Source organism: Staurois parvus, unplaced genomic scaffold (assembly GCF_062004578.1).
Source record: "Staurois parvus isolate SC_StPar_1 unplaced genomic scaffold, SC_StPar_1.0 ptg000172l, whole genome shotgun sequence".
NCBI lineage: Eukaryota > Metazoa > Chordata > Amphibia > Anura > Ranidae > Staurois > Staurois parvus.
The window spans coordinates 10,641,635-10,654,709 of record NW_028317968.1 but is presented as its reverse complement, the minus strand read 5'-3'; the positions used below and the strand labels follow the sequence as shown (position 1 = coordinate 10,654,709).

The window sequence follows — 13,075 nt, the reverse complement described above, 5'->3', positions numbered from 1 at the left end:
AAAAATGTATTAACCAGTGTTTAAAAAATGGAACTCACCTGAGTTAGTAAGTAAAGTAATGTAGCAGTCAACCTTGCTTGTTTTGCTCCAAACTAAAAGCTTAATATCATACTTAAAGGATATGTTCACCTTTTGGGCAAAAATAATAGATACACATTTTATTGCAAGTAAAAAAATGTGCATTTATTATTTTTGTCTACAGGAGCCTGGAAAGCATTACACCAACAATCATTAGATCGCTGATGCAATGCAGGTCTCCTGCAGACCTGTCAGAATATCTGCTTCCTGCACAGGATTCTGACAGGAAGCTTCAATGAACTACCACGGCGCTCCACAGCGCCGTGGTTGTTCATTGAAGACTACAAGCCCATGGAAGTCCATGAATGAGTGACGCAGCCGTGTGGGCGGAGCCCCGCTGGTTTCAAATTTGACAGATAATACAGGTAGGCTTCTCCCTGCAATATCTGTCAAAGGGAGGGGGGGTGGTGGCTATGAGAACATGTTACATGTTCCATCCTAAAAACGGGTGGAACATGTAACATGTTCCCAAGGTTGAACTTATCCTTTAATATGTTAATGTCAAAAAAAGACAAAAGTAAGGGCTGTGGGTCTCACAACAGAGACCCTTTTTTGGTTACAAAGCGACTTTATAAAATTACAATGCCAAAATATGTAAAGTTTATTACTAGCTTTATGCATTACAAACACTAAACAGGAGGGTGAAATAAGACCAATTAGGTTGTCATTTAATTACTATTTTATTAAGTGACAGCAACCTCAATAGAGCTTTAAATGTCCAGTCACTTTATCAACTAAATCACTAGGACCAGGTCCCACGCCAAGAACAGTTCTAGATCCTGGTGCTATTTGTGTGCGACCTGCATCCTGAATCAGACTGACGGCCAGTCCCAGCTGTTTTGCCTGGGTGAGAAGCTCAACCAAAGTATCTTCATCCGGAGCTTTCAGTACCACCTTAGGTTGCCCACAATATTCCCATTGCTTAAGTAATTCGGGATTTCGCTTAAGGAGCTGCTTGTAAGCAGATACCGCAGCATGTGAGCACTGTGCAGCAACTTTTCCCTTTCCCATTTTCAAATCATTTCGGACAACTAGTACCATCTTGAACGCTCCACTCTCTCCCATTACGCTTGCTTCACTTCCCGCATCATCTCCTGTTAATTTTGTCACAATCCTTGAACGGCCAATTTGACCACGCAGGTTCCAACCTAGTAAAGCACCGCAGGCTATTCCCGCTGCCAATGACAGAGTTCCAGGGCTAGTGATGTAATCCATCTTCAATCACCTACAACAAAGCACACACAATTTATTACGGCTTTAAAATAAATATGGTTGTGAGGAAATTTAGGAAATTATGGTTGTGAACCTTAGGAATTTTCAGGATTTTGCCATAATTGGTTCCTAAAATGAGATCGGATCTTTATCTAGGTCATAATATTGAACAGAGAGTCTTGCAAAACAAACTACACACATGACATGTCACTTTGCAATATTTTTTATAAAACACATGGTTTATATAAACAGTGATGTATATAGAGTAGGTTTGTAAACCTTTATATTCAGTAAAAAGTGCAATTACCCCAAAGAGACCCTGTCACCTTGGCCATTCAGGGCAATTCGAAAGGGTCTGTTTAAATGCATAGACTACGTGTCAAGCTACACTCATTTTGGAGTGTAACATGAAGCGTGGGTGCTTGCACCAGCCTCTTAAACCCAAACTACCCCCCACCCCTTACCTGAATTCAGCCTAGCTGAAAGTGCTTCTGCCTGCACAGTTATTAATGATGCTCTCTGAATGAAACTATTACATGTCCCATTTGTAACCACGGCAGAGGGCTCAGGAGGATGATGTGGATACACATGTATCCACTGATTACCTCCACCAGATCCATAACTGGGCTTGGGGGCAGATGTACAGATTGTGGTTGCACACTCTGCAAGCTTGAATCCCAGAATTTAATAAATGCTTATTTTTTTATTAAATACATTCAAAAAATATTTTAAAAAGGTGGATTATGCCTTTAAAGCCCAACCCCAGACTACTTTGTACTCACCTCTCCATTGATCCTCTGAAACTCCTTCTTCAACAATGCTGGTGCAGTGGTGCTGCCAGGTATTTGAAATAATGTGATTTACTTCCACCACAATGCAGTGTTTTAGCCAAATCACTTAGCCTTACCACTATCACATGAAGGGGGTGGGTGACATCACTCCGTTCCCTCTGAGATTCAACCCTAGCTGACACCATGCATTTTGGAAAGGCTGTGATGGAAAAAAACAGTGTAGGGGGTGTACAAAAAGCTGGCTTGTGGGCTTTACACAGACCCTCTCACTTTGCCCTGAATGGGCGATGTCACAGGGTCTCTATATTCTCTGTATCTGCTGATCACACTGTAATTAGAAGGTATTTAGGCCCATGGCTGCATACAATCCTGTTTAATTTTATATTTAACACACATTCAACAGTTCAAAAGAAAAAATGTGAATGTATTTTTTTTCTGAGGAGCCTGCAAAGCACTGCACCTACGATCAGTGGATCATGGGTGCAATGTCAGGCTCCAGCAGACACTTCCTACAGTTTTCTGCCCATACCTCTCTCTATGCTCTGGTAGAAAGCTGTAGGAAGTGTCAATGAACTATAAAGCTTCATATACAAGATCAGTTTCTAAACTCGACTTTAGGAGCTTCTGGCATTTTTTTGTCACAGCTCCTAAACTCATTTCCATAAAATCCTCCATAATGTCCATGTACACATAGGCTTTTAGCAGAGTTTAGGAGCTGCCGTGTTTAGGTGCGGTTAAACCTCCCTCTCCTGAACGCAGAAGAATCACATTTAGGATAGGAACATTTTGACCGCCGACCATGGGAAAATGCAAAACGTGGCAAAATCACAGTACTTGCGTTTATGACGCGATCTGCATTTTTTCTGCGGCTGGCGGTCAGGGTAGGCTCCTGTACATGGAGCCTAAGAGTGCTCACCAGCACCCTTGCAGTTGCTGCGGCGATGGCAGATGGTACTTGTAGTAAGTTCGCTCAGATTCCTGTGAAGGAATGACACAGCAATGTGGTCAGAGCGAGATTGGGGGGGTAATGTGGGGACAGGTGCTAGAACATGTTACATCTTACTACCTAAATATGGGTGTGACGTGCTCCAAAAGCTAAAAACCTAACTTTTAATCTATGAAGGTGACCTGAAAGTTCCTTATACTTTAACATATTTGAGCATTGTAGAGTTAATTGTTGGAAAGGTGACCTATAAATCAAATCCCAACACCATCCAACGCATTTTATTTTATTTTCAGGACTTGTATTGTACAACAGACATTTAGCATAGAGCACCTTATTTACCACTGGCCCAAGTGAACAGCAGAGGGCAGTGATGCATGTCCTGCTGTCTGCATTCACAAATCCTGATTACACAGAATTCAATATTAGATTATTATTATTATACAGTATTTATAAAGCGCCAATAGTTCACTCAGCTTTGTACATTACAAAGGGGGACAGAACATGTGACAGAACAATACCAATACAATGCAAAACATGAGGGGATTGAGGCATAATAAAATGATTTTTAAATATCCCAGTGCCATTAGGATCTTGCTAAGTGGAACCGAATTCTGCTATTTTTTTCTATTAAATGGACAGACATTATAGCAGACTTACTAAGCTGCATCTACATGGTTCAGTATACATTAATGCTGATGGCAGGGAGAAGTATTTATTACAGAAGAAACTAATAGGGTCTCTTCTGTCATAAAAAAACCCTATCTGTTGCTGATTTTTAACATTTTTTTTAGCTCAGTTCAGCTTTAAAATGCTTTTACACTGGATTCGACTTTGAAATTGTGCGACTTCACTTGAAGTCACACAATTTAACCAATTCAATACCGGGCACTTTTACCCCTTCCTGCCCAGGCCATTTTTCAGGTTTCAGCGCTCTCACACTTTGAATGACAATTGCGCGGTCATACAACATTGTACCCAAACTAAAAATTTTATCATTTTCTTCACACAACTAGAGCTTTCTTTTGGTGGTATTTAATCACCGCTGGGGTTATTTTTTGCTAAACAAAAGAAGACTAAAAATTGTTTCTGTTATAAAAGTTTGCAAATAAATAATTGTTCTTCAAAAATTTAGGCCGAGATGTATTCTGCTACATGTCTTTGGTGAAAATGACCCATATTAGGATGTATTTTTTAGTTTGTAGGAAAAATTCACAGTTCACAAACTATGGTATAGATCTGAATATTGATCAATCCTGAAGTACTGACAGCCAATCTAATTTCTTGAGGTCCAAGAATGTCAAAACAGTACAGATATCCCCCAAATGACCCCTTTTTGCAAAGTAGACAGTCCAACGTACTTCATAAGAGGAATTAGATTATTGTGAATCCTCCTGCGCTTCTATGGAAAACCCCCCTCCTAATTGATATGCTGCTAACACTCAAACCGATACCCAAAACAGTGTCCAAATATAAATAAATTAGTGTAGCGCCTACACTAATTTATTTATATTTTCATAAGAGGAATGGCGAGTTTTTTGAAGTTGTATTTTTTTGTCCGAATTTTTTGTAAAATGAAAAAATTAAAAAAATTAGTTTCACTATTTTTTTTTTTACATATTGTCACCAGTGCAGTACAGCGTCATCATATAACTGGCATGGTGGTGATCGGGGACACTGGTGACAGTATGAAAAAAAAAATATTTTTTTATTTTTATGTTTTATTACATTATTTTTCTTTTTTTAAGATTTTTTTTCATACTTCACTATGACCAAAGTAGTACAATGTTACCATAGTAACATTGTACTTCTTTGGGGAAGTGATCAGTTTTTTTTTTTTAAACAATTTGTTTATAGCAAAGAATTACTTTGCTATAAGCAAGCATTTACCTGAATGACATCGATTCATTCAGGTTTTTTTTTTTTTTGTGCATAGCTGTGATTTGGCCACAGCTAATCACATGGCATGTGCATGTGATTAGCTGTGGCCATTCACAGCTAGACACTAGTATACAATGGATGGCCTGAATGAAGCCATTCATTGTATACAACTGTCATGTGACCTGCTGTGATTGGGCACAGCAGGTCACATGGTACCGGCAACGGGGGGCCAATACTCAGATCTGTCATCGGCCGTGTCCGAGGTACAGGGCCGGTGACAGATCGCACTGCTGCGCGGCTCTGCAGGAGCGCAATCTGCGCATGTGTGGGAGGACGCCATATGGCGTCCACCCGGAACGCTGATGACATTTGCAGGCTGCCATTCGGCCATAGGGCGGGCGGCAAATGGTTAAAAGTCGGATGGCAGGGCGACTTGATAAGATATCTGTGCGACTTCATGCACAGATGTCCACACAAGTCGCACCCCAAAACGGCAAAAGCAGTGCAGGAACTACTTTTCCAATCGGTCTGAGTCGAAGTCAGTCAGAGTTGAACCGATTAGAACAATTCCATTGCCAATCACTGGATGCAATTTGAATGGTCAACCACGGCCTAATGAAATGGTGATGATTATATATCTCTTGCTTTTCCAGCACAGAAAGTAAGAAGAATTGCGGGCTCCTCAAATGTGAGATTTTAAGTGCTTATGACCATTCAAGCTTTTCTAGTTATCTTACCAAGAATTTCATGTCCTCCAGTGGCTACTGAAAGCAGAATATCACTGAAACACTTTAGAACTTGAGATCTTAAAGAAGAGGTGGATGTTGGCATTGATAGCTCCAGCATCTAAATACTCAAGCATAAGCTTGCAGGCGAAAATTGGTTTTCATAATTGGGCAGGTCAAGTGCAAGTGAAATCACATATAAAACATTATTCAATCTAGGTATTTCTTTTAAAATATACAGGATATTACAAAACTTGCTTTCATGTTATAGAGCGGTGAAGGATCAGAACCTCTGTTAGGTTTTTATTGCTTTAACCCCACTGGGAAGATTCCTGCTCCCCATTTGTCATCAAAGCTAGATTTGAAAGAAAATTTGGAGTTGATGCTGGAACAGGAAAGGAATAGATGGGAAATCTATCAATATCCTACCCAGCCCTACCTGAAGCTGGAAACATTGTCTTTAGATATACACTTCTCAAAAAAAAAAAAACACTTTTTAATCAGAGTATAGCATGAAGTCAATTAAATTCCTGGGATATTGATCTAGTCAGTTAACCTCCCTGACGGTATTCCCTAGTGTAGCTCGGGGTAAAGTTTCAGTACCAAAAGCGGTAACCCAGAGCCACACTCGGGCTTACCATGCGGAGCTGCTCCGGCATCTGTTCTTCACTTACCTTGTCCTGCACTCCCGCGATGTCCCTCCTGTTCTCCCCCTAGCCTTGGAGCTTTCTCTTAAGGGGAAAGGCTTTTTTCCTGTCTGCGGTGCGATCCAGCACCGTCTCAAGACCTGGGCCGAAAAGGAAATCTCCGGTGAACGGGATGCCAGAAAGCTTAACCTTGGAGGCAATGTCCCCCTGACATATCTTGAGCCACAGGGCTCTGCGGGCAGAGTTAGTTAGGGCTGCTGACCAAGCCGTCATCCTCACCGACTCCACTGAGGCGTCCGCAATATAGCCCACCCCCTGCAGTAAAGTCTGGAAGGAGGCTAATATGTTGTCCTTTGGGGAGCCCACCATGACATGGGCCTATAGCTGTGTAAGCCAATATTGCAGGTTCTGAGCTACCTCTGTAGTGGCCATGGCGAGCTTTAAGTTGGGTAGTGTGGAGTCCCAGGATTTTTTCAAGAAGGGAATCCGCTCTTCTATCCATGGTGTCAGACAAGACCCCCATGTCCTCAAAAGGCAAGGTTGATCTTCCTGGCTACCTGAGAAAAAGCTGCGTCCAGCTTGGGGCATTTATTCCTCACTGTGAACGAGTCTTCGTCAAACGGGAACCTGCGCTTGAGAGATTTGGCAAAGAAGGGCTCTCTCTCCAGATCCTGCCACTCCCTTTTTATGGTTTCTACCAGCACTTAGTGGACAGAAAAGACTCCATGCTTTTGTTCCTCCATACCCTGATACATTTGATCATGCAATGTACGGGGCTTATTATCTTCCTTAATGTCCAAGGTAGCATAAATGGCTCCTAGTAAGTCATCAACCTCTTCCAGGGACAACTTGTATCTAGAGGAGCCTCTGAACTCGCTCGAGGGGAAACCTCGATCTGTTGGTGGGAAGGAGTGTGGTCTGTATCTGGGGCAGAGATAAATTCTTGACTAGAGACCTAAAGGAATCAAAAAGGTAGCCATCATTCCCTAACTGACTTAACCAGGTCCCCCTGAGAAGGAACTTCCTCCCTGATCAGGCCCTCAATACAGGACTCACACAGCACCCTCGTCCAGGAGTCCTTGAGGGGCACTCCCTTTTAGCCCCGTGGTGCGGCTTGGGCATCTCTCTGGCCTTTACCAGCAACATGCAAACAGAACCGGGGTTCCCATTAACACAGGGACTGGCTGACTGCCCCCTTCCTTCTGGCAGGGCTTGGGAGGCTACTATCCAAGACCCCCCCTCCGCTCTAACCCCTCCAACCATCCAGAGGGCTGAGGACACCCCCTGGAGCTAGGGGCCAAACAGGTACGGAAACAAGGCTCCACTGAGCTAACTACCTGAGGCTGGCTGGTGCTGGCATTGCCTGGTCCCGGTGCCTCCGGACATGTTCCAGGCGGTGGTCCGCCCTGAGGTGTTGCGTTGCCTGCCTCTGCAGGATGCAGCCTCTATACCACCAAACTCCGGCCCGCGCTTCAAGGGACATGGCCGGAAGCTGCATCCCAGGAGAAAGTCCCGCCCTTCCGCCAGAAGTGTCGTCCCCCCTCATCCGCCTGGCCAAGGCTCCATTGTTGGCACATTGTGGGGCAGTGGTACCTCTCCCCCCAGGTCCCCCTGGACACTGGAGCGCAGGCGCCCAACTCCCTGGACTTTCCTCTGTGGGGGCTGGGGCGGAGCGAGATGCAGGTAAGGGACACCTCCCCTCCCCCCCCTGCCAAGGGGGTCAGTCCCCCCTTCTGCAAAGTGAGGGGCACCCGAATGGACCGCAACCAGTCTAAGTGCGCCCCCCTCTCCCCCATCTTCCAGACACAGCGTGATCCTCTCACCGCCCCTGGAAAGGCTTCCAAGTCTGCGTCTCCCCACCAGAGGAAACACCATTACTGAGGTCAGAGTGGGGAGACCATACTTTTATTCTGAGTGGAGGCGTTTCCTCTCTCGAGGTGCTGCCCTGAAAGAAGGGGAGGGGAAAAACACTAATATGCATAGAGCCTTACATTTTCAGGACCAAAAATGCATTCTGCCTCAAAGAGGTTCATGATATTCAGATGTGAACAGGCATAACAGTGTTCGTAGGGCGCTCTGCAATGGTATGACCTTCAGGAGAAAAGGATCTTGGGCATCCAGTGCAGGGAAGGGAGACCAGATGACATGGGAGCAAGCTGTGCACTGGAGCAGCTCTTCAAGAGTGGAAGCAGACTCTAGTAAAGTAAATAGCAAGGAAGGCGCCTCTAAGTGCAGTTTACAGCAGTTTGAGTAGTAAAGGTTAAAAGCACTTACAAGATAGTCAGGTATAATGTCAGGGGGACACACTGAGCCGACCAGCGGTAGTGAGTGTGGTGGAACACACGGGAAAGATAGTCGCTGTACTTCCAGGAGCGGCGTGGAACACACACGCTGGGAGTGACATCAAGGGAGCGGTAACACGTTTTGGAGCATGTGCAGACACTCCTTCCTCAGACCATAAACCCCCTGTGATAGGAGCGACTACTTATAGTATATAGGGAAACTGAAATAATTAAAGCGACCAATCAAAATGGGTACATTGAAATGAATGGGCCTCAAAATAGTTGTCACAGCAACACCTAGGTGATTACATTGGCATTACAAGTAAAGAACAAAAAAAAATAAATAAATAAAATTATATATATATATATATATATATATATATATATATATATATATATATATATATATATATATATATATATATATATACACACATACATACATACATACATACACACACACACATTATACTGTATATATACAAAACAGACTAAGGAGTATATGGGTCGATCATTCACATCAGTGGTTGATAAAGAACATCTAGCTTTTCTCAACTTGGAAAACTACACGAAGCATACTGCTGGCAATTCCTTTTTGCATTTTAGGAGCTGCCACCACCCTCATTGGCTTTCTAATATTCCCAAGAGCCAGTTTTGTAGGTTAAAATATAATTGCACGCAGCTCGAGGACTACTTCTCCCAGGGTGATTTACTTAAGAACAAATTCTTGGGGGTACCCATCTTCTTTAGTTGAACATACCTCTTCCTTTTATATGACTTACTCTAACACACACACAGACACACACGAGGACTCGTCCAGCAATACGGTTTCTAATGATATCCGGTTCACTACCCAATTTCACAGTTGTCATAAACAGATGGAAAGTGTTCTAAGGAAACACTGGCCCCTATTATTACAGGATCCAAATCTCAAACATCAAATACCATGTAAACCTAAATTTGCATATAGAAAAGCACCTAATATAAAAAGCAAAGTGGCCCCTAGTAAACTCAGGCCCAAAGCTAGTTATACACTGTACCCCACCTTTTCTCCCATCATTGGTATGCATCAGTGCAGAAAACCACGGCGCTTGACCTGTAAGTTTGTCCTTCAAGGTCAAAAGGAATTTACCATCAAGGGGAAAACTTACAGGATCAAAGAATTTTGCACATACTCCTCAGAATATGTGGTTTAGTGTTTAGCCTTCCCATGTAGTTTATACTTCATTGGCAGGACCACATGTATCCACCGCAAGCGGTTTGGAACTACAGAGGAGTTTCAGGAGGCGGAGTCAGTACAGGAACCACTGCTTGCAGACAGCAAGGTACCATGGGATATGTAGTCCTTAAAAATGCAATGTAAACAGGGCAGCACAATGGCTAAATGGTTAGCACTTCTGCCTGGCAGTACTAGGGTTGTTGGTTCAAATCCCAACCACAGAACCACCTGCCTGAAGTTTGCATGTTCTCCCTGCGCCTCTGTGGGTTTCCTCCCACACTCCAAAGACATGCTGTTAGGTTAACCGCTTTCCTGCTGCCCTGTAGTATATATACTGCTACATGGTGGCAGGGTGTGCAAAATCACGTGTATATAGCTATCCGGGCCGCCAATCACTGGGTTCTGGCCGGTGATTACCGAGCATCTCTGACGGGAAGGACAACTGTTTTTTTTACTAACAATCCTCCCTCTCAGCTCGGGCACACTGCTCAGAATGGCTGTGCACACCACAGCCATCCAGAGCAGTGTGATTACAGTGAAGCATCAACACACCGCCCCTTAGTAAAATACTCCCTGCACTCAGTTAACCCTTTGATCGCCCCTCATGTTAACCCCTTCCTGCCCAGTGCCATTAGTAGTGTGTTGGTGCTTTTTTTTTTTCTTCTAGCACTGATCACTGTATTAGTGTCACTAGGGATGTAAAAAAAAAATGTGTATATATATATATAAATATATATATATATATAGCTATCTGATTGCCACCATTACTAATAAGAAAAAAAAAATTCCAGTATCTATACCGCCATTTGTAAATGATATAAATTTCCCGTAAACAAATTAATTTACACATATTGGGATTTTTTTTTAGCAAAGAAATGTAGCAGAATACATTTTGGCCTAAATTTATGACGAAATTTTATTTTTTTATATATTTTTACTGGACATGTTTAATAACAAAAAGTTAAAAATATTTTTTTTTTCTCAAAAATGTCATTTTTGTTTATAGCGCAAAAAATAAAAACCACACAGGCGATCAAATACCACTGAAAGAAAGCTCAATTCGTGGGAGAAAAAAAGGACGTAAATTTCATTTGGGTGCAGCGTTGTATGACCGTGCAATTGTCAGTTAACGTAACGCAGTGCCGTATCGCAAAAAATGGCCTGACAGGAAGGGTGGGGTAAATCCTCAGGAGGGCAAGTGGTTAACTGGCTCCTGTCTAAGTTGTCCTAGTATGTGTATATGTGAATGTGAGTTAGGAACCTTAGATTGTACACCCCTTGAGGGTTAGGGACTGATGTGAATGCACAACATATGTGTAAAGAGCTGCGTAAATTGATGGTGCTATATAAACACCTGTAATAAATATAAAATAGTATGTGTATGTATGGATGTGAATTAGGGACCTTAGATTGTACGCCCCTTGAGGGTTAGGGACTGATGTGAATGTACAATATATATGTAAAGCGCTGCGTAAATTGACAGCGCTATATAAGTACCTATAATGAATAAAAATAATAAACAGCAGAGGAGAAGCTGCAAAGCATGCTGGGAATGCAGGAAGTTGTGGAAAGTGATGACCAGCAGACAGACAGACCTCACAACACGCATGGAGATTTTTCAAGTAAGCTTATACTGAATTCTCAATAATAACTATTATTTGTATTGTTATAAAACAAAAACGTATGCTATGACCAGAGATCTCCTTCAGTTTTCTTTTCTGTAATTCCAGCCGTTGTGAGTTATAGACAGAATGTGGATTGTAAGGTGTGAGCCAGCACAGCCTCTCTGGGCGCCTTATATCCTGTCAGGAAGTGTATACAAGGAACTAACAGCCCCTGAGAAGTATGGTTGCCCTATTCTACCATACATGGCCTCCCACCAGGGAACATACAATGGAGCTGAACCTGGGAACAGACACCGAACAGTGTGAGGAGAGATATGACAGCAGCTCTCACCGGCACCCGAACACACGTTGTTCTCCTCTCGCTGCTTCCGGGTACGCCGTCGCTCTCCATTGACGTCACGGCCGCTCATCGTCCCCCGCTTTGTCTCCTGCACCGACACTGCGCACCTGTCTATCGCTGCGCTCTTCTCCGTACAGCAGGGTCACCGCCTTGCTGTTCCGGTAACACCCGGGAGAATCTGACTTCTCCGAGCCCCGGACTGTGAATGAGTGTCGGCGACTGATGACATCATCTATTAGGAGGGGAGGTGTGGTGACAGGGCTGACGATAGTTCCGGTGGAGTGACCCGGTGAGTGTGACAGATCGCCAGCGAGAGGCTGCAGGTGGGAGGTGAGTGAAGATCGGGGGTCAGGGTAGATAGCTGTCATTGTGGGGGGCCAGCAGGGACCCTGTGTGTGTGTGACAGTGATGGCTGTCGGGGCTGCGTCATTCAGATGTCACAGGATCGCCTCTGTCTACATGTGATTCTTATCACTGCTTTCCTACCATGATGCCATCACATTCTCTGAGCACTGCGATCATCACTGGTTACGGATGGCCATTCATCACCATTGTCCATAGGCATCACATGATGGGGGGCAGATGACTGACACCACTGCACTGGGTATAGGATATGTGAACAATGGGGGATCTGATGGACATCTCCAACCCACTAGGCACACGGTCAAATGATTCTAGTGCCCAGAAATCCTGATGTCATTTTCCTGTTGTAGTTTCTGTCTCAGCACACTGTCTAATGGCCCATTCACATTCCTGCATTCAACACATTGCGACATGTTTCATTAGGATGACACTCATGTGGAATGGGCTGTCGACAAAACACACCTGCACTATTTTAGCCAGCAGAGTTCATCATAGTGTTCACATCAGTGCACCTTGACTCTATATATATATATGTGTGTGTGTGTGTGTGTGTGTGTGTGTGTGTGTGTGTGTGTGTGTGCATTAGGGTGCCATTCACAATGAATATGCACACAAATACCGGCGAGGCAGTGTGATCACTGGAGTGTAAAGGATGTGCTGTCATCCCTTCAGGGGGTGGGGGTGGTATAATAGGGGCAGAATGGTCAGCAGGTTGGGGCCCTGACTCCAAGAGGGCTCATAGGACTTGTTTGTTAACGTTACCATTTAATGGAAGGGTTCTGACACACTGGATGATATTTACTAAATGTGGCAAGTTCCAAAATCTGGTGCAGCTCTACATAGAAACCAATCAGCTTCCAGGTTTTATTGTCAAAGCTTAATGTGTTACTAAACCCAGGACCCTGCATTCACTATATCTGGTCTCCCACAGTACACAGAACGTGGAAATTCAATTAGTTTAGTAAATAT

At 43.6% G+C, this 13,075-nt stretch overlaps 2 protein-coding genes across 6 annotated transcripts in view; one reads left to right on the top strand and one right to left on the bottom strand.

Annotated features, from left to right (window-relative positions):
* Positions 1 to 739: 739 nt before the first annotated feature.
* On the bottom strand, positions 740 to 11,973 carry PTRH2 (peptidyl-tRNA hydrolase 2). 2 transcript variants are annotated; one of them, XM_089676661.1, is made up of 2 exons: positions 11,671 to 11,973; positions 740 to 1,303 (listed from the first exon to the last, which is right to left on the bottom strand). In XM_089676661.1, the coding sequence occupies exon 2, from the start codon at positions 1,291 to 1,293 to the stop codon at positions 778 to 780; it is 516 nt and encodes a 171-aa protein (XP_089532787.1). In that variant the 5' UTR covers positions 1,294 to 1,303; positions 11,671 to 11,973; the 3' UTR covers positions 740 to 777. The 2 variants fall into 2 exon arrangements, with proteins under 2 accessions (XP_089532787.1, XP_089532786.1); XM_089676660.1 differs by having other exon boundaries at positions 11,735 to 11,971.
* The window catches only part of VMP1 (vacuole membrane protein 1), a 225,947-nt gene continuing 224,629 nt past the window's right edge, over positions 11,758 to 13,075 (top strand). For 2 of the 4 annotated variants that reach the window (XM_089676659.1, XM_089676658.1), the window contains exon 1: positions 11,758 to 12,073. The gene's annotated coding sequence lies outside the window, so the exon portion shown is untranslated. The remainder of the gene's footprint in view (positions 12,074 to 13,075) is intronic. The other 2 variants (XM_089676657.1, XM_089676656.1) reach the window with 2 other exon arrangements.

What these genes read in the sequence shown, in the direction of transcription:
- PTRH2 (XM_089676661.1), bottom strand. Translation starts at nt 1,293, where the DNA reads ATGGATTACATCACTAGCCCTGGAACTCTGTCATTGGCAGCGGGAATA.